General features: G+C 52.4%; 1 protein-coding gene across 2 annotated transcripts; it reads right to left on the minus strand.

Moving 5' to 3' along the window:
* Positions 1–1078: 1078 nt before the first annotated feature.
* On the minus strand, positions 1079–5569 carry BHLHE40 (basic helix-loop-helix family member e40). 2 transcript variants are annotated; one of them, XM_063348211.1, is made up of 5 exons: positions 5453–5569; positions 5088–5157; positions 4829–4936; positions 4110–4233; positions 1079–3078 (listed from the first exon to the last, which is right to left on the minus strand). In XM_063348211.1, the coding sequence occupies exons 2-5, from the start codon at positions 5139–5141 to the stop codon at positions 2219–2221; spliced, it is 1146 nt and encodes a 381-aa protein (XP_063204281.1). In that variant the 5' UTR covers positions 5142–5157; positions 5453–5569; the 3' UTR covers positions 1079–2218. The 2 variants fall into 2 exon arrangements, with proteins under 2 accessions (XP_063204281.1, XP_063204280.1); XM_063348210.1 differs by lacking the exon at positions 5453–5569 and adding an exon at positions 5282–5436.
* Positions 5570–20145: the final 14576 nt, after the last annotated feature.

Here is a 20145-nt window from a genome sequence, read left to right on the forward strand (position 1 = left end):
CCAGTGGGTCCCACAGACTGAGCAGCCGGGACCAAATCGGGCATTTAAACCTCTCGCCGGGTTTTGGGATTCATCTGCATTGTGAAAATCTTAAGTATCCCGTGGAAGTGCCTGTGCCTCGTCCATGCACGGGCAGTGCCGCTGGGAAACCGAGTCCTCCCACTCATCCCGCACAGGCCCACAGTGCCCATTGCTCGAAAAAGCCCATTTTTCCTCCAGAGAATGGGCCAGGCTGCAGAGAAGAGGCATCCTCCCGGCAAGGGGCTGCCTCCTCCTCCTCCCCGCTCAGCTTGGGGCGGATGAGCCAAAAAGCCAGAGCAGAGGGCAGAAAGTGAAGTAAGGAGGAAGCAGAAAAGCCAGGCAGGCTCTGCCGGCACCTCCCTCGGATCGGGCAGGAGACAAAAACCCCAAGGTGCCCAAAGGAGTTAAAATAACATCCCTGGGGACACGGGTGACGGGCACAGGAGCTGCCAGGGGAGCCCCCGCACGCCGGCCTGCCCGCCATCGACCACACGAAATCACCCTGCTCAAATATTGACAGGCACAGGAGGCAAACCCTTATCTTCCACAGGAAAAGAATTATTTTATTAAGTATTTTTAAACAACTACTTAACATTTACTCAAGATAAAAATATGTACAATATCCCACCTTGAAGAAGGCTCCAAAATATAAACACTGTACCTCTCCCTAGAGAAAAAACAAAAAAATTCTTCTCTTCAAAAAAAAAAGACAACCCAGAAACAAGAATACATTCATATTTCTCACTTCTTTATGCTCAAGTAGTTATACAAATAATAGACATCTGAAACGTTTTACCTTTTAATATATTTATATAATATATATATATTTATAACAGGATTTTACAAATAAAGGCAACAACTGTATACCAAAAAAAACCAAAACAAAAACCAACAACAAAATAAACGTTAGAACACAATCTGCAATCAAGCATAGTGCATCTCAACAGCTGGTGCAATGGGAGGGCGAAATGAAAATCCATCCAACAGGGTTTCTGGACACCAGTTCTCCAAACCAGTAAGAAAAAAAAACAAAACCGCACTGCATTTTGCAGTGAAGTTTTCTTTTTTTTAATTAAAAAAGAGCCGAATCGGACCAGATGTTCTTGTGCAGAAAGACCCTCACAGTTTAACGGGACAAGTGTCAGCCCCCAGCCCTCTCTCTTTGATACAGTGATGTGGGCCAGGGTTTGCCAAGGAGACTCGGGAATGGAGATGCTCCAGCCGCCCCGGGATTAGACTCCTTTGAAAATCCCAGCCTCTTCATTTTTCAAAGGCACTGACGGGGGCATGTTCCGGCCGAACTGCCCCCTCTTGCACGAAGCTCTGGACTCGCCACGCGTCAGGACGTCACCGGCCGGTCCCCCACTGCCGGCACTCCTGAAACCCCCGGGATTTCCCTCGGAACACGCCCGGAGAAAGTGCCCAGCAGCAGCGGGAGAGAGGCCTGGAGTCAGGTGCAGCAAAGTGATCTTCAGGAGATTTTTCTCCCCTACCCGGCCCAAACTAGCAGCTCAACTTACAGGAAGGGGCGCGTGTTAATTTATTTATTAGATGTACGCCATGTAAAGCTTCCAAGCAGCATCTACCTTTTATTTCTTAAAAAATATATATATATATCAGCAAAGGTGTGGAGAGAAACCCGTCTGAAGTCTACCTGACTGTGCACGACCAAGCAGTGACCGCTGCTCTGCTCCTCCGACGCGCTGGGTGGCATCGCCACCGCCGCCACCCCGGTCACCTCGACGCTGGCGATTGATGGGGCACCGAATCAGCTCAGCTCAAACTACCGGCACGGTGGCCGCTGCCTTAAAAGCCCTTATGAGAAGTACCGTATTTTTATAGCCGCGGACCCTAAAGCCAAGTCTGCCCAATGGAATATTTTTTCACAGCTTCGCAATACAGTCACAGCCGACCAACGGTTGTTCTGTAGATGCGGGGAGGGAAGAAGTTAAGGGGTAAAGCAGAAAACCCTTTTTTTTTTTAAGTTTTGGAAGTAGTTCTGAATCGCTAACCCAGGCACATCCTTCATCCTTCTCCAAGCTACCTGACAAGTCAGAGAAAAGGGGATTTCGCTTCCTATGCACAGTGAACCTTATCCCCACACCTCAGTCCAGCCAATATATAAAAGTGAAACAGTCTCAAACTAAAAAAAAAAAAAAAAAAAAGAAAAAAGAAAAAAAAAAAAGTCACACTGCGATTAGTCTTTGGTTTCCAAGTTCAAAGGAGGAATCTGCTTCAGAGCCTGAAGCAGCGCCGAGGAGTCGATAGGGGAGTGGGCCGGGACGGGAGAAGGGAGTCTCTGGGGCATCAGCAGAGGGGGGGAGATTTTATCGGGGTTCATGAAGCCCGTGAGCGCGGCGGCGGAGGCTGGGAGGCTGGGGTACAGGACGGGCACCGATGCCGGGTACCAGCACTTCTCCAGCATGGGCAGGTAGGCGGTGGCGGAGGGCGGGATCAGGTAGAACGGCAGGCACAGGGGGGGCTGGTGCCCGTGGGGAGCCAGGAAGCTGCTGGAAGAGCCCATCATGTCGCTGCCAAAGGGACCCTCGGACTCCGGCGACTCCAGCCTGCTCCTTTTGGCCGGTGGGTCCTCAGTCTCTTGCTTAATAGAGCTTATTCTCTCCTGGACGGCGTACTTGAGTTCGGTATCCTTTTTGAAATACTGCTGGTCGGATTTGGAGTCACTTTTCTCCAGCTCTCCCCCGTACCCGCTGTCCGTGTCCGTGTCGCTGCCGCTCTGCTCCCCGCTGGAGTGAGCGAATGTCCTCTGGATGACGGGCACGCAGTTTTTCCCGTGTCCCTCCGCCACTTTGGTCAAGGAGACGGGTTTCTCTTTGGAGTCCACCATTTTAGGAGGGATGTCTCCGGCCTTGCGGCCGGCTCCGCCCTGCAGCACCTCGGAGGCCATTCGATGGAGGTGGCCGACCAGCTGGGACGACTTCAGGTCCTTGCCGTTCTCATGCTTCGCCAGGTATTGCAGCATTTCCTTGGCACACATCTGGAAACCAGATCGAAACATTTCCTGGCTGGAATCAAGGTTTCTTGATGACAGGTCACCTGAGGAAACATTAACAGAAAGAAATTAAAAATTAACAACGTGCTAAATAGTTCCATTACCACCTTCGAGGCAGACTGAAGGCAATGTTAAATTTTGGTTCCAGCCCAGCTAGAGAGGCGAACGCGATGGGCAACCTGAATTTTGCATAAATCCCCCTGATTTCTGCGTAAGTGTGCATTTTTATTTAAACGCCCGCCTGTCCACTTTCACACAGCGACTTTAAACTTATTTTTTAGTTCTGCATTTACTGTACACGCCACCTTCGACAGGTGCTGCAGCTGGGAGCGCAGCAGTGAGCCAAGCCGATGGTTCCTCCGGGAAACAGCCCGGCAGAAACAAACCTCACTCCCGGCAGAGCTCCGGAGCACGGCCACCCCCAGCCCCTCCGCCAACCTGGGGCGACTTCGCTTCAGCTTAAAAAGCTCTATTGCACTCCCTGTGGCTGTCAGGGCAGTGGAAGGCTCTTCAGAAAAAAAAAAAAACCTAAATTTTACTTTATCAGATTCACGTGAGTGCCACATGTGAAAACAGAAGGAGGAAGTACATCTAAAGCATGATAAGCTGATGCACCAGGTCCCCTCTTTGCCTGCAGAACACCGGCTACAGCGTTTATAAAGAGATCTAAAAAAGATGTCTATAAAAAGCAGATTTGTATGTATTTGCAGAAAAAAACCCAATCCAAACAAACAAAACTGGGATTGATCCAAAGCTCCTGAACACAAATGAAAATACTGGAATGGCTTTGGAGAGAACCTCACAGCAAACCTGAGCTTTAAATGGAACTACTTAAAATCCAATTTAATTTCAAAACAACTCCACAGGGCACTCTGCATTGACCACATTGAGAAACACACCTTTTTTTTTGCAAAAACTCATAAAGCAAAGCGAGAGAAAATGACGGCGATTAAAGGAAGGAACTCCTGCCTCCTCCCTTCTCAGGAACGAGGTGTCACAACTGCATTTCAAAGACTCCGAGAGAAAGTCCATCGAGCGCACGCAGGTTCTCACACGACACGATTTGAATACTCACCCGCTTGTAAACCGTTCTGCAGAGCAATTATTTTCTGCTGCTGCTGCTCAATGAGGTTGGTCAGAGCTTTCACATGCTTCAAGGTGAGCTCCAGAACCACAGCCTTCTCCAGGTGACCCAGAGTCTGAAAGCAAAGGGACAGGCTGGTGACCACCCTGGGGACGGCCACGCACGCAGGAGCCTGACGGGGCTGCTGGCGTTTGCCAATTAACAGCGTTTGATGATTAACAGCGGAAGGACCGACGCAGTTTTGGAGAAAAAGCATAGCAGCAGAGCCGTGATCTGAATAGTACAGGACTATAAATGACAATATTCCATGAAAATAAATTAAAAAGCAGGCAGCAGCAAAGGCTGTCAGGGAATCTCATGGGTATTTTCGGTCATAGCTCAAAGAGAAGTATTTCATGTATCTGTTCTGCTGCCCCTGCCGGCGCCGTGACCTCAGCACGGGGGGACCCGGCCGGAGGGGACGCGGGGGGGGGACGAGCCCCGCAGGTCCCGGAGCCGCTCCAGGACTCGGCTCCCGGCAAAGTTTGGGATGCGCTCGCAGCCCGCCGCGGCCGCCGTGGGGCGGGGGGGCACAAGGACGGGGCGGGGGGGGCGGGGGGGCGGATAAGAGGCAAAGCAAAAGAAAAAAACCCCGAATCGCCGCTGAAAGGAGAGGCAGAGCGCCGGCGGCGGAGGCTCCGCGGGTCCCCGGGGCCGCCCCCGGTACCCACCGTCAGCTTGAGGTGCTCGGGCAGCAGGTCCTTGAGCTGGGCGATGCACTCGTTGATCCTGTCGCGCCTCTTCTTCTCGATGAGCCGGTGGGGCAGCTTGTAGGTCTCCTGCAAAGCCAGCGGCGGCGGGTCAGCGCTCGGCGGCGGCGGGTGCAGCGCGGCCATCGCTCCTTCTCCCTCTGTCCCCCCCCGCCCCCCGCCCCGAATAACGGGGCCACCCGCAGCCCCTCCGCCGGGAAAACTTTCCTCCCCCGTTTACCTTATTGTCCTCGCTTCTCTTTAACCCCCTCCTGGGCTTGTAAACTTGGTACATGTGGGCGAAGTCCAGCCTGCACGGGGGAGGTAGGGGGGAGGGGGGGGGAAAGGAAAAGAAGCGAAATTATCCCCGGGGGGCCGCGGCGGGACCGCTCCTCCTTCCTCCTCCTCCTCCTCCTCCCTCCCGAGCCCCCTTACCCCGGCAGGTCTCCGCTCTCCAGGGCGGGCATCTTGCCCAGGCAGACGGGCGGAGGTTGCGCGCTGGGGATGCGCTCCATGGCGGGGTGGTATTAAAAATAAATAATAAAAATAATAAAAAATAAAAAATAATAATTAAAAAAAAAAGGGCTGCCGGGAGCCGCTACCGACCTGGGCCGAGCTCAGGGCGGGTTGTTCATCCCGCGTCCCTCGCCGGGGCTGAGGAACGGCGGGGCGGCGACGGGGCCGGGTTAAATGCGGGCGAGTGGGTGGACGGGAGCGACGTGCCTTACCCTGTGACTACCGGCACGTCTGGCGGCCGACGGGGCGGGCGGGACGGGCTTTCCCCCCCCCTCACCCCCCCTCCCTCCCTCCATCCTCCTCCTCCTCCTCTTTTCTCCCTCCTCTCTCCATCACATGAGCCTCACGTGTTGGTAGCGCTGCCGCCGCCGTGCAACGTGCCCGGGGCGGGGGGGGAGCGGGGGGAGAGCACCGGGTTGTGCTGGGCAGCGGAGGGGGGCCCGGTGGCTTGGTGGTGTGGTGTCCCCCCCCCTCCACGGAGGGATGCTGAGGTTCCCACGGCCCCGCATCTCCCGTCGGAGGGGCACCGGACCCATCCGACACGGGGCCGTCCGGTGCCCTTCCGACGGGAGATGCGGGGCAGTGATGGTCCCCCCGGCGGTTATGTACCCCCAAGAGCCCGGTGATGGGGAAACTGGTGGGGAACCAGCGCGGCTTCGACCTGGAAAGCATCCCAGAATGGGCTGAAACGCTTTCACTGGCACGTCTATGTATTTACCATCACCTTTTAACACCCCCCTCCTGAAAAAAAAACAACAAAACACCCAAAAGAGGCAAAAAAATACCCAAACACAGATCCGGATTAAATCTGCAAGCCTCAGAAACTCTAAGAAACACGCCGGGAGTCACTCTAACAGCGGCATCACCCCGGAATTGAGGAGGTTTTCCCGCTTTTGCAAAGCAATTTGTGGATGCCGGAGGTTGCATGCCGTGAGAATGGTGTGTACCTGCCAAAGCAAAACCTCTTCTCTTGAAGGGCTTTGGTCATTTCCCGCCCCCCCCCCCCCCCCTTGCTGAATGCTGAACAAGTAGAGGCAAGCTCATCAGATAAAAAGCACGTTTACCAAGATAAGGTAAGAGCAGAACTCCAGCACGGAGCCTCTGCTATCGCCTCGCAGAGTCCCAGTTCGCTCCACCTCGGGAGGAATCTGAGGTCAGGAGATATTACGTGAGAGCACAGAGATTTTCATAGGGACGATGGAGACAGGCCTTTTAAGGCTCACCCCATCCCCAGGTGCGTGTCGTTACCAGGAGGAATCCTAAGGGAAGTTGGGGCCTGGCAGAAATCCGCTAGCTGTAAACGTAACGTTTGTAAAAAAACCCCAAAAAAACTCTTTACAAGATCCCAGCTGCATCTCCAGCGTAAACAGCGCAGCACTGCATCAGCGACACACGCCTCCCCAAAAGCAGATGCCTAGGTTGTCCCACTCGATATGGCCTTCTCGATATTTTGCGTCTGAGCCTGCGAACCTGGCGTTTGTGGCCCTGATCCGGTCACCGATCTTGAGGGTCTGCTGTGATGCTGTGACCCGGCTCCGCACAGAGGAGAGAGGACTTAACGGGCTGCAAATGAAGCGCTGAGTTTAAATCACAGCCCTAGGCCGCGGAATGCTCAAAGCAGAGATTGTCTTCGGTACAAGCATGGAACAAATTCAGCAGGAACCACCAGAAAAGATGAAACCGGTGGGTTTGTCCCTTCCTGCAGAGCAGGGGAAAGTAACCAGCCTCAATAATGGGGACTGAATCAGATGGTTCATTCTCTCTCTGCCCTGAAGAGCCAAGCTGTTATTTTCCAAACAAAGTGTGTGTGTGTGGGGGGGGGGGGGGGGTTGGGAAAGGTGTACAATTTTTAATCTATCCCATCACTGACCCTCTGTCCGAGGCAACAGAAATAATTAGAGCTTGCTGCAGCTGACTGCTAATGAAAAATGAGGTCTGGGGCCAACCTGCTCTGCATTTTAAGTTCAGACTTCACGCGTACATGGACAGTCTCATGCCCATGAATTGTCTGACTCCTGCATGCTCTTTCAGATATTCGGTACATTCCTGCAGTGGGTGGTGAGCTACAAATCAGGGTCAGAGGTAATCCCCAATTATTTAGCCCTTTTACTGTTCTCGTGCTTGCCAAACAATTCTCCATATCAGGATTTACTCATGACCTTAAGGGACGTTGCCAAGGATTTAGGAGTCCCCCTAAAAAGAGGATCCAAGTGAAGTTATTACATTCTTGGGCATCAAGTTAGATTGCTGGAGAGTTGAGTTACATTTTCCTGGGGATCAGTTTTCACAAGCTAGGGCTGATGCAATCATCAATTTGCCGTCTTGATTTTGTTTGCCGCATTATTTCTACGTGGAGGGTTCCTTTACAACGCACAATTAAGGCAGTAGCAAAATGTTTTAAAAGGCTTAATTCTCTTCATTTTTTTCAAACGGCCATCCGTGGAGCAACGGGACTCCTGGGCGCTTCTTTCGGAAGGTCTGAGAGTCACAGGACAGCGGCAGCTCGTGTCCAAGGGGGATTTGCAGTTCTTTACAGAGGCAGGAGAAGGGGAGGGTTGGGGGTCGGTTTGAAGGTGTGCTGAGGGCGGGCTGAGGGGGCCGAGCCCCAGGACCTGCCCCTTCCCCGCCACCGTCCCCTTCCAACCACGGCAATTTGGGGGGGAAATGTTCCGAAAATCCCTGGCACCGATGTCTGACGGGAGCCTATGTGGGCAGCGCCGGGAGTTAACAGATGGGTTGTGGATTCGAGCTTACGATAAGGTTACTGAGGGTGGTTTTGTTTTAAAATGTCTCTTACTTAATATATCCATGAAGGCCAGGCATGTGCCTGTGGCCTGTAATCAAATCGCTGACTCTCCCTCTCTCTCATTTCCAGCAATCCCGTGTCAGGTTTCTGGCACCGGAGGTGAAAGAACAGCCACGTCTGGGCCCAGCAGCCCCGGCTGGACGCCGGGGTTACGCCGTGCGGGAGGCGCTGCATGCACACCGTCGGTCCCCGGCATCTGACGGGCGGCCTCAAGGCCTCGATAATTAATACCCATTTCGCAGAAGGAAAAGTTTCTGTGGGAGAGCCAAGCCATCCCTGGCAGAGCGGGGGAGCAGGGTGAGCTCCCTGCTCAGCCTGTGCTCAGTCAACGCGGCGGCTCTTCTTCCCAGCCAGGTGGATCTCCATTGTGGCGCTTGCCTTGGGGTCAGACGGGAAGGTCCTCAGCGGGCAGCAGGGTGCTGGCAGCTACGCAGGACGGTACCTCCATCCAACACTCACCCCTCGCTGCAGCCTCAGGGCTGCAGCACTCCACGATCTTGGTCAACGGGGGATGTATTGAGCCAGGAGCGCTCGGGATCAGCAGCTCCCGGGAGACCTGCATGTCTAATTCCCCAACCGTACTGCCTAAGGCACGGGTAGGAGACCCTGCACCCCTCAGCCGAAGGCAGGATCCTGAGAGTTAAGTCCCTGTGGGACTTAGGAGCGGTTTGTCACCCACCAGGGCTCTGCCTCGTCCTTCTGGTAGCCTGGAGGTAGTTGCAAAAGCTTGAATTTAGCGTGAAGTCTGGTGGTTTCAGCTGCGTGTGACTCACTATCTCAATAGCACAGCTGGCCGCTCTCACCGCCGCGATGAAAGGGATCCTCCGCAAGTCAGAATAAGTTGAGATTTATTATTGCGAGTACGTGCACCCATCGCTGCTTAATTACATTGGTTTAGGCTAGCATGGACTCTGCTTGGATAAAACGCTGGGAAAACCTAGGGAGAGCTGCTGTCTCGGTGGAGTCCTGGGCAAGCGGAGGGCCCCCTCCGGCGCTGCCCCGCATGGCTGCCGGGCACCTGGAGCTGCGGGTGCGACGCTGGCACCGCTCAGTGAAACTCGCCCCAGGACTATTCAAATGAAAGCCATTCCCCTCTCCAAGCGGAGATGTTTGCCAGCACCCGGTGGGAGGAATACGTAGGTGTAAACTATTTGGAAGTGGCAAAATTTGTGGACATTACAATTCATAATAAGAGACTTTAGCCCACTTTGATACTCTGTTTAATAAAACCTGCCGGCTTGCCGGGGACGTCCTGCCCTGCCTGGCACCGCCAGCCAAGCCCAGGCAGCCGCGGCGCTCACGCCGTTTAACCAGTTCCCCACCGGCGGGTTGCACCATCTCGTGAGAAAGATCTCCAGGCGTGCACAGCCACGCAACCCCACAGCCCTCAACCTCCGTCTGCTCCTGGCCTCCGAGCGATTTCAAAGGCGACATCGCTTGTCCCCTGCCACTGTCCCCGGGCTGAGGAGCTCCGGCGGGGCAGGGGACAGTGAGGGGTTGCCCAGACCCTCTGGCTGCCAACCCAGGAGCAGGAGTCACTTCTCCTCCTGAGTGACGGAGTCGTCTGGTGGATGCTTTGCACAATGGTATCTGATCACATTCCTCCTCCTGCCAAACATCAAACAGTGAGTCAGCGATGAAGCCTCATCAGATGTCTCTCTGCTTTGGCTTTCATATCTGAAAAGCAGAAAGGATGGTGCTCTGCAAGTATGCAAAGCAAAGAAAGTAGGGTGCCTTTAGATCTACGACTTGGAAAATACCACAGCTTTTAACGACAGCATTATTTATTTTTTGCTGGCATCCACGTATCCCAGCAGGAATCAATACCACCGGGGCTGGGCAGATTTTGTTCTTTCTGGGGGGCGCAGGTAACAACAGCTACAGGGCCAAACTGCATTCTGTCCAAGTCAAATATTAACATAAAAAATATTCTGAACTTGCTAACTGGACTAAAAAAATTACAATTCCCCCTAAAATTAACACTAAAATAAAGCCAGACAGGTGGAAGGAGAGGCCAGGAGTTTGTTGCTCTTACAGTTCATGTCAGGACATGGAGGAGTTAAACCTTGACCTCCGAGCCTTGAGCTTGTTGGACAAGGTCTGTGCCATTCGCGTGCTCACGGCATATACGGCATGTGTTGATCACTTCAGGGGATCTTGGTTCAAACCGTAACTATCGTTAGCAGCAGCGGCAGAGCAAAGGCTGTTTGTCGGGGCTTGTGAAGAGCACAGCAGGTCGGCGTGGGAAGCTGGCTGGGACCGAAGCTGGCGGGCAGCGCAAGCACGAGGAACCCAGCTGAACTTCTGCAGGGACACCATCAGCTCCTATGGCTGGAGATAAGGGAGAAGCAGCCCGTGTGCTGCGTGCGGACTTGCTTGGCCCAGCCAGCTCTTTGTAGGCTTGTGTGATCCCATGGGATCAAGCGAGGAAGGTGCTTGCGAGGGAGCGGGATGACCCACGGCTGGCTGAGGGCTGCAGTGGTCCTGATAAACCAAGGGCTGCTTAAGGTGTGCAGACGGCTGACTGCATTGGGAAAGGAAAAGGGCTTCTTGGCACTCGAACTTGGTCGGAGCTAATGAACATTTGACCCCTTTGAATAAATGGGATGCAAAGGAAATGCAGATGGTAGGGGAAGTGCAGGTGCACGGGCTCCTTTGTAACAAGCCAGACAAACCATACACATGAGATTGCTTCCTAGTCGTGCAGACTCAAAAAACACTTGGACAGGAACATCATTAAGCTCTGGGGTAGTCTGGAGCAGCCGTGGGAGAATGCAACCAGTCATTTTCTAAATAAGAAGCCAGACCTCTGGATCCAGATCCACCTCCTCCCAAACTCCCGGTCTGATCCCATGTGCATCACGAGCCAGATGTGGCTTGGGCATTACTCCTGCCGCAAATTCAGCTGAAATAAGCATGAACAGGAATTAAATGGAATAGGAAATAGTCACGGTGGATTTGTGCCTAATCAAGATTACACACAGTTTTGCTGACTGCGTTCCTCCGGCGTGAAACAGGAGCGCTCCGGCAGCCCCGGTGCCACACTGCAGTCGGGCTCCTCACCTAAACAGCACCTGGAGGGGAACGTGCCCATATTTATGTAGAAAATACAGCCCACCGGGACAGAGCAGGAGGCAAAGTACACCCAAGGCATCCCTACGAGAAGTACGAGTTGACAGGAATGTCTCTCATAGTGCCCTTCCCTCTGTATCAGAAGTGATCTGGCTGAGAAGTCCTGGAGCAAACCACAACTGAGGGTGTTGCTGTCTTCCCCAAATACTTTCTCTAATGAGGTTTTTAAATAGTTTTGCCCCGCCTACACTGGCAGCCAGAGCACTTTCATCTCCAGGTGAATGGGAACCGAGGTGGGACTCCGCTGTCTGCTGGGGAGGATCATTTCCATATTGCAGCCGAGGCGGCGAGGCTGGCAGGCAAAACCCGCGCCGTGGCAGGGACCTGCTGGCTCTCCGAGATGCCTGCTGATCGCCGCGCAAACATTAACCGCGGGCAGCAGCGTTTGAAGTGCAAAGAGCATGCCGGCAGTGTGGGTTCGCAGGAGAGGCGGCGCGTTTCGGTTACACCTTCGCGCCGAGGAGAACTGCGCATCAGCAAGCAGGTAGCCGCTGCAAAAATGAGGTTTATTAACAGGACTCAATTTGTTGCAACCTGTACCTCCGGCACTCCGCGCAACCACACACCTTTCACTCTGAGGTGGCAAAGATCAGGTCTATCCGAGAGGCTTTTTTTCGGTGGGTGTGGAAGTACTCTTTCCATGCTAAGGCATCTCGCCCCCTTCTCCTGGCCGGTGCTAACGTGCAGCCCTGGGGGCAAGCGCTTGCCCACCCCCTCGCACACGGCAGCGGAGGAGTCCGAGATTCGCCCCGCGCCTCCACGGGCTCATCTCCCACGGGGATGCTGGGGGACGCACGGCGCTGGCCTGACACAACCGCTCCGTGGGGCTGAGCGTGGGATCCAACAGGTCGGACAGTGCTTCCAGCATTTTTTTTTTTTTCTAAGGGGAAAAAGAATAATTTCATCGCAAAATATTCACATGGCCTATATCCCAATAATCTGGGGAAATATAAATGGCCACACAAGCTCATTACAACTGTCCCTTCTGATTTTATAAACTGTACGTCTGTATAATGAAAATACAGTCCCAGTCCTGAAGAGCCGCGAACATCTGCAGCTGCTGCCCAGATGTGGTTGCCCGGAGCCTCTGCGAAGGTTTCAGGGGAAAACCCCCCTTCTGCCTCGCACGTAACGCCAAAACAGAGGACAGAGGTTTCGTTTTATAAACCTCCACCAAGGAGACATTAAGTGCCTTTGATCTCCAGATATAAAAATGATCTTTTGATTTAAGATTATGAAAATGAATAACCATCTGCTAAGAAACAGCTACGGACCCACGTTTTATTGAGGCCATATGGTGTCCAGGGCTTCTACGTATGAATTCAATTAGCTGCTTGTGTCTGCGTCAGTAATTCTGTATCCACCCAGTCATGTTTTTGGAACAAATATTATAATATTCCCATGGATCCTCCAGACAGTGGGAGGTGTTTCCTTCACTGTGAAGGTTTTGGGAAGCGATGACTTTGTCTCATTTCCATCGTACCCTACTCTGCATTCCTAGTCCCTTGCTTCTCAAGGCTTGGAGCTTTCCCGGGATCCCTGAGCCAGCCGCGATGCTGAGCAAAGACATCCCCGGCTCCAGTTTGCCATCGGGGCTCACGTTTTGTCTTTCCCCATCACCCACGTGGGGAACCTCACCCGTCCATCTCTCCTACACCGGGACTGAGTTTCCAGCGTTATTGAGAATACAACCCATTTCTAACCTAAGCCAGATCCACCCCGCCCTCCTTTCCGTGGTGCTTACCAGGGGTTTACTCGGGGCTCGGCTCTGCTGAGAGCAAGGCATCTGTTGCCACCACCTCGCAATCTGGAGGGGTGGCATGATGTAAAGATACAGCCTTTTTAATAGTGGGGGAATGACCAGTTGCCTGACTGGCCACCAGCCCCAGCAGACAGGCAGCTTTCCTGCCCGGGAAGCCAGGTTATGCAGAACGCAATTAGCTACTATGATCTTTCAAATCTAATAATCTGGAAGTCGTTTTTTTGGTTTTTGTTTATTTTTTTTTTGTTTTAGGTGTGGCTCGGCACCACACACTGCAGTCAGCAGGCTGCATATTTGCACTGATTTGCCTCTTTGCAGTGCTGGAAGTGGGAAAAATCCTGTTCCGGCAGCAGGCTGGGCAGAAGCCCTGAGAGCAGCAGGTCGTAATTAGGGGTTGGAAGGGCCTCGCTCCCAGCCCACACCTTCCTCAGCATCCCGATAACTCATCTGCACAAGGGACAGCCTTGACAAATGCTCCTGAGCAGAAAGTATCCCTAGCAAAGGGATGGTATTTCTTGTTTTCTCTTGACTTTTTTGGGGAGGGATGAGGTTGTCAAGCTAAATTGCTATTTATAGACATATTTCTCCAAAGGTTTTCCTTTTTCCCTCCTCTTTCTGTGCACATAGTAGTGCAGCAAAAACACTGCAGGGTTTCGCTTAGGCAAAGAGAAATCAGCTTTTGCAGAGCCAAACAACACAGAAGTTCTATGCCAGAACAACACAGAAGAGGGATTATCACGCGAGCTCCCAGGGCCATCACTGTGACCGGGGCCGTCTCCTCCTGCGAGGACACTCTGCAAAGACACACCCAGGGCCGGCCGGCAGCTCCTGCCCCTCGTCTCCCAGCCTGGGAGCAGAGCCAGCCCTTCCTTCCCTGTAGAAAACCTCTTCTTCCCAGGGCTGACAAGGCTCCTTTACGACCGCCCCAGGCTCAGCGTCGCTGCTGCCCCACAGCTTGCCTGGAGCACCGATCCCACAGGGCTCCTGCTGCTCCCCATCAGCTTGAACACCCGTTCTGGGTGTCAGCTGTCCCCGAGCAGAGCCACAGGCTGGGCACAGACTCTGGAAACAGGGGCTGCCACCCTGGCACATATCGAGGCCTTGATTTACTTTGGTGTTTTTTTTTTTTTTCTCCTTATGAGCATTTCTTAATGTCATACAGATTCTGTCTACTACAGCTGGTGGAAGGGGCTGGCCAGCTGGAACATCCTGACATCCTTTACATCTGTAAAACACGGTGTTACCACCTGTCTGAATGCTGGACTGTCCTCCTTCCTCGGCTACACTGGAAAGATTTGAACCAGGACACGTATTCCAGTCGGTGGCCCGCATTGCCCTACTGCCCAGGACAGCATCGTCACGCAGCAACTGCCCCGAGCTGCCCATGGCACCCACTCTTCTTTCAGGGGTTTCTCACCAATGACCTGTGTTTGACTCTGTTTCAAGAATGGCTTTACATTATCGGTACGTGGTCACATTCCTTCAGTCTGATGTCGTTGCTGGGAATTGCTGATTTCATATTTATGTCGGTACAGAGTCTCACCAAGGTCCTTCCTGCCGCTGCTGGAAGGTCCATCTCCTCCCTGCTGTTCCTGGAGACCAGCCATGGAATCCACGCTCCATCAGGGCACGCTGCGGCTGCTGCGCCTGGGAAACCCAGAGGGGCACCTTTCCGGGCTGGCTCTGCTCGTCATTCTGCGTGGCCATGATTACAGACTTATTACCAAATTAGAGGATAATAGCGCACAGCAAAACTACTAATTTCCAAAGATTTCTCTTTTTAAAAATAAAATAAAAGCCCTTTGCCAGATGGGTTTTACAAAGCAGAGCTCTGAAGAAGAAGCCACGAGGAAAGAGCAGCAGAGTGGAGGGATGAGAAAATGGAGCAGGTTCTCATTAGGGTGCAACACATGTAATAATTACTCGAGGAAGCACAGGGGATGGCAGGGCTCATTTCATTCTGGATCCCACAGCGACTGTGAGCTTGCTTGTGTGTGCAGCTGCTACGGGCCTGGAATACAGTTTTACAGCTCTGTGTATCCCAAACATCCCTTGCCCCTTCCTTCCTTCCCAGGAACTCTTAGGAACTCGCATCTGATCCAACATGCCACTTGGGTTTTTTTTTCCCTTCCCGTTGGTGCTGAACTGCTTGATAAAGCAGTTACTGCTCAAAAACAGGATTTTAGGCAGCTAGTTCAAATCTGACACCCATCAACACGGATTAGTCAACTTTATGCCATAGTCATCACTCCGGCTTCTCAGCCTCCCTTGACAAAGCTCACATAAGCGTCCCCATGACGCTATTACCAGATGTTCTGGTTTTCCATCCTCACAGTTTGTCTTATGCAAGGGACCCAGCAAAGCCCCTCTGATCCGCTGGCAGCTCCTTTGGGAGCCCCCCTACCGCAGCCTGCAGGTTTTGGGCTCCCAAACCTGGATGCAGAACCTTCCACAAATGCTACATCCACCCACCCCTCCCCATCGCCATCACACATCACTAACGTCACCCATTTCAAACTGTTTTGAGGAAGGTTAAGAGTTGGCTGGTTGAAGCCAAAGTTGTGACTAATATTTTTTTGGGAAAGTACTTTATGTCAAAACAAGTGAATAGTGAAGCGGAGACATGTGGCGCAGAGATGTGTGGAGGTAGGGAGGGGCTTTTTTGTGCCAAATTTCCCTTTTCCCTAACGGGAGAACCCAAGTTGCCTTATTTCTTAACGTAGAATGAGACAGAGAAGGAAAACTTCCTTCTTTACTTCTTTTAGATCCCCGCATTTCTAGAAAGCCGCTGAATCACACCCTTATGATGGGCTGCCATGGAAATGGGCCCCCTCGGCTTTCACTTGCCAGCCCACCAGCTGGGTGGCCCAGGGGCAACTGATGGATCCAGGAGACGACGGTGACAGGTTCATTCCTCACGAGCCACAAAGACACCCAGAGTCAGGTATGGCATACAGAAACACTTGGGTTGTGCGCCTTCATAAGGGAAATAAAAAACAATTATTTTTAATCATTTAGAGCAGGCAAAGGACTCAGCCCTCATAACTACTTTGCTTCCAAAAGTTATTCAAGCCCTATGGAGCCACATATATTTGCTTATTAACTATGTGACTGTATTAGCAAAGCCTCCTTCCTCTCTCTCAAGCTAAAATGTGGTATGTAAAATGGCAGTGCCTTTTATAGCCCTGTGCCCGCAAAGACTCAGCTGCAGAAGTCATTTCCTATTTACATTAAAAAAAAAAAAAAAAAAAAGGAACAGTTCAGCAAAGATCTCCCCGGCTCCAGCCATCAAGGTGCTGTCTGCAGGTGTGGATGGTGACTCACGTCCCGCCGGCAGCCAGGGGCCCGGCTCCAGCCAGCAACCTCTGCCCACAGCTTATCTTCACCCTCCCGCTCCCGGTGCTTCCCCGGGACCAGGCAATTCCACGCACACCCAAATAAAGTCCCAAATCAATCCCGTCTGGCCTCACCCTCTTTCTCAGCACAGGGTTTGGATCGTTTCCATGTCTCTTTTTCTCTTCCTCCCAGAGGAAGTCCTCCTTAAGAGCAACTCCCTTTGAAAACCTCAGCCAGAAGATCGGACATCTCCCGCCCTGCTCTCCTAATCTCTTCTGGTTAGAGTAACAACCCTCCAAGCCTCTCCTACGCCCCAGACAGGTTTTCCTCTTCCCCCACAAATAGCATCCCCTTCTAGGGACCGGCCCTTTGACCAGTTCCTGCCCTCATTAACCCTTCCCCACCACCACGATGCCCCTGGCCTCGGCAGCACCCGGGCAGAATCCCTTTGGGGGGAATCCCTTCGGGGGCACCTGGTTCCCACCGATAACTGCACTGGGGCAGCAGGGAATTAGGGACTGCACACAGAAATAAAACATCCCATGGCATAAACAGCTGGCTGAAGCCCATCAACTTTGGCTACTCTTTAAAAAACTTATCGGAAATACTAAAATGCACTCATTTTTGCTAGCCATCCCTTGGGAACGCTGGTATTGTTCCTGGCCAGCAGCGAGGAGCTGTCAGGATGCCCAGAGCATGACATGGCCATCTCAATGCCTCTGGCAACCCCAGTTTCACTGGAAATCACCGTGCTGGGCTGGGCAGCCCGGTGCTGCGGCTTTGCCACCGTCCAGACCTCAGCCCTCCCGCTGCTAACGCGCAGCAAAAGGCACTTCCTGAGGACAGGTTTTTAAAAAAGTGGATTTTATCACTGTCAGCTAACCAAACCCAGGGCTCGTTTCAGATGATCTTCAGAGATAGGTACAGGGGAAATACAAAGCAGGCGACCTCAGGAACAACCTACCTTAGCACAGACTGCTCCATTAATCATTTTGGCTGCAACTCAGCATCACCAAAATTAGAGAGGTTTGAGGTTAGCTCTTCAATCTGAGAAGCCCTGTCACATTGTGACTAGATACTGTGCTGAAATTCAGCTGCCGGAATTATGGAGGTGGAAGACCTTTATTTAGCCTGATCTTCCATCGTGAAACCTCCTCCAGATTTCCAGCGAAACCCCTCTCGGAGCGTGTCAGAGTGCTGAGTAACAGGACCAGTTCAGCTGACTGCCGTGACCTCCTCCAGGCTGCTTATCCGTGTGTATTTTGGATACAAAACTATTTTCATCAGAAAGTAACTTCCTCAGAAAGTTAGTGGGAGATCTTTAGTTTTAGTTTTCTTATGGGTTTTTTTAAATACATTCTATGCCTGTTTGCAAAGAAAACTCTGAAACCTCCTTTAACCATAAAGAAATTTTGAAGCACACTCTGCGTTTGCTTCGGCGGTTGCTCCTGCCTCTCCTACGGCCGGCCCTGGCTGTCGTTTTATTCATCACTTAGCAACATTTACGAGCATGAGTTTGTGCAGTGCCGGGGTCACCACACCCACCACCAAATCACACATCCAGACAGCCAACTTTCCAGAAAAAAGAAAGAAAAAAAAATAATCTTCTCTTGGCATCTCATTCCCACTGCTCAAACGTTACCGATTTGGGGTGGAAATTCCCTGGCGGGAGCTTCTATTTCCATTCTGCGTGTTCTTGAGAACAGTGGTGAAGAAAGTCACCGCAGCACTGTAGGGCTGGCAGGAGGTGGCAGACCAGGCAGGAGCACAGCCACGTCGCCCATGGGACATTCGTGATCCGCCATCCCTCACCACCACTCTCCTAGCTTGTTTCTTTCCAACTGCAAGACACGGAAAACCCCCAGGGCCTGCTCGGGGCCACGTACGGAGGGCAGCTGAGGAGGAGACGCGTGACTCAGTGGTGGGGAGACTTCCAGGTCGGCGTGTCCGCGGGGGAACCGCCGGCACCCGTGTCCCGCGGGGGAAGTGAGATGGGGAAGCGGAGGAAGCTGGCACAGGAGGAGGTCAGCAACGGGTCGGGTGGGCACACGGGGGCATTTTGAGCTCGCTTTCAGATGAAATTTAGAAACGAATGCTCGTTCTTGCGTCTCTCACGAGGGCGTATGACGTGGGTAGATATATATGTACATCTGTCGAGATGCCCCCTTCCCCCAGCATTCAGAATATAAGGTTTTTCTTTACTCTTATTGCCAATACTATCACTCAATTGTCATATTTTATCTCTCTGGACAGTTTCTGCATCAAATTCTCCTAGTAAAGTGCTCTGGGACTTTTTAGTATGAAAAGCACCGTGTAAGTTTAAAACTCTATCTCTCAGTGCCATTAAAATTACCTAGAAATAATGCAATCCCGTCAATTCTGGAGACTCAGCATGATGCAGGATTTAATCTTTACCTGTCATTGGCCAAGTACATTCTTGCACTCCACCAAGACGTCTTAGCAACTGCCCTAAAGTGAACACAATGCCACAATTTCTGCTGCGAGGCTGATGATTGATTGATTTTTCACTGCTTGGATAAAGAGAAAGAAAGAAGTGAAATAGTGAAATGAATAGAAGTGAAACCACTAGTTATGCTGAAAAGCCAGCTTCGTTAGGAGAACTGCGTTACCCGCCATTTATCACAAAATCTGATTTCTGCAGCCTGGATGGCAATGCCTCGTCAGCTGAATGTCAGATTATGGCCCGCGACACCCAGAAACCCACGGCAGTACAAATCCTGTGCTGTTACCTGCCTCCCTTCCCCAAGGCAAAGAATTAGGAACAGCGAAAACAAAATCATGGGACTGAAATAATAAGAATTAAAAAAAAAAAGAAATCACAAGACCGGTGGTTTGGAGCCGGGCAGGGCAGGGAGGGTTCCTGCAGCCAGAGCACCGCTCGGGCTCTCGCCTCCTTGAAAGGCCACACAGGACGTCTTCAGCTGGCATTTCTCTCTCCTGTCTATCTTATTCCATCTCCCCAAGTCTGATTTACTGAATTTGATTTACTAATTTGATTTACTGAATTGTATGTAATTCCCCCCCCCCCCCCCCCAATAAGGAAACATCCTTTTTTTCCCCCCATAAGGAAACATCCTTTTTTCCCCCTCCATGAACTTTTCCAAACCTGTACATTTTGAGGATGAAAGCTCCCCTGTATGTCTTCAGCTAAAGCGGGACTTTGACTTCCCACCTGCCACCCTGGGACTGATGCAAGCAGGATAGCGAGCAAGCTGACTCCCATTTCCCGGGAGATGGTTCAGCCAGATTTAGGAAAAACTGAGCAGTCTCCTGTGCCAGGCCCCATCGCAGATGCTGGGGGAAAGGCAGGGATGGAGCTCGAGCACTTGGAGGCTGAGCTGCAGCTCGGTGCCAGACGGTGCAGCAGGAGAGGCCGCCATCGGCAGCACGCACAGACGCCGGGCTCAGCTCCCCGCGGGGACCCCCAGCCACTCGGGCTCTGCACCTAAATACACAATATCTGGTCTGCATGGGGAAGAGAGGCACTGACCTTGCCTACAGAAGTCCTATTACTCGCCAGTGACTACACAGGACCTCAGGCTGCCTTCCTCCCACCCCATGGCCCCGTACGTCAGAAGAGAAGCGTGGTCAGATGTGTTGTCCACTTCCCCGCTGTGGCTGGAGTCAGGGAAAGCCCCAGAATGGGAAGGGACAGGCTGAGACCTCGTGCCCCAACACGCCTCACCAGGAGGAAGATGCTCCATGGCCTTTCCTGCATGGCGATGT

The sequence above is a fragment of the Chroicocephalus ridibundus genome, chromosome 10 (genome assembly GCF_963924245.1).
Source record: "Chroicocephalus ridibundus chromosome 10, bChrRid1.1, whole genome shotgun sequence".
NCBI classification, from domain to species: Eukaryota; Metazoa; Chordata; class Aves; order Charadriiformes; family Laridae; genus Chroicocephalus; species Chroicocephalus ridibundus.

What these genes read in the sequence shown, in the direction of transcription:
- BHLHE40 (XM_063348210.1), bottom strand. Translation starts at nt 5,361, where the DNA reads ATGGAGCGCATCCCCAGCGCGCAACCTCCGCCCGTCTGCCTGGGCAAG. An exon ending in GAGAGCGGAGACCTGCCGGG is followed by an intron (nt 5,158 to 5,281) that starts GTAAGGGGGCTC and finishes TCCCCCGTGCAG; the next exon opens with GCTGGACTTCGCCCACATGT. An exon ending in AGAGAAGCGAGGACAATAAG is followed by an intron (nt 4,937 to 5,087) that starts GTAAACGGGGGA and finishes CTGGCTTTGCAG; the next exon opens with GAGACCTACAAGCTGCCCCA.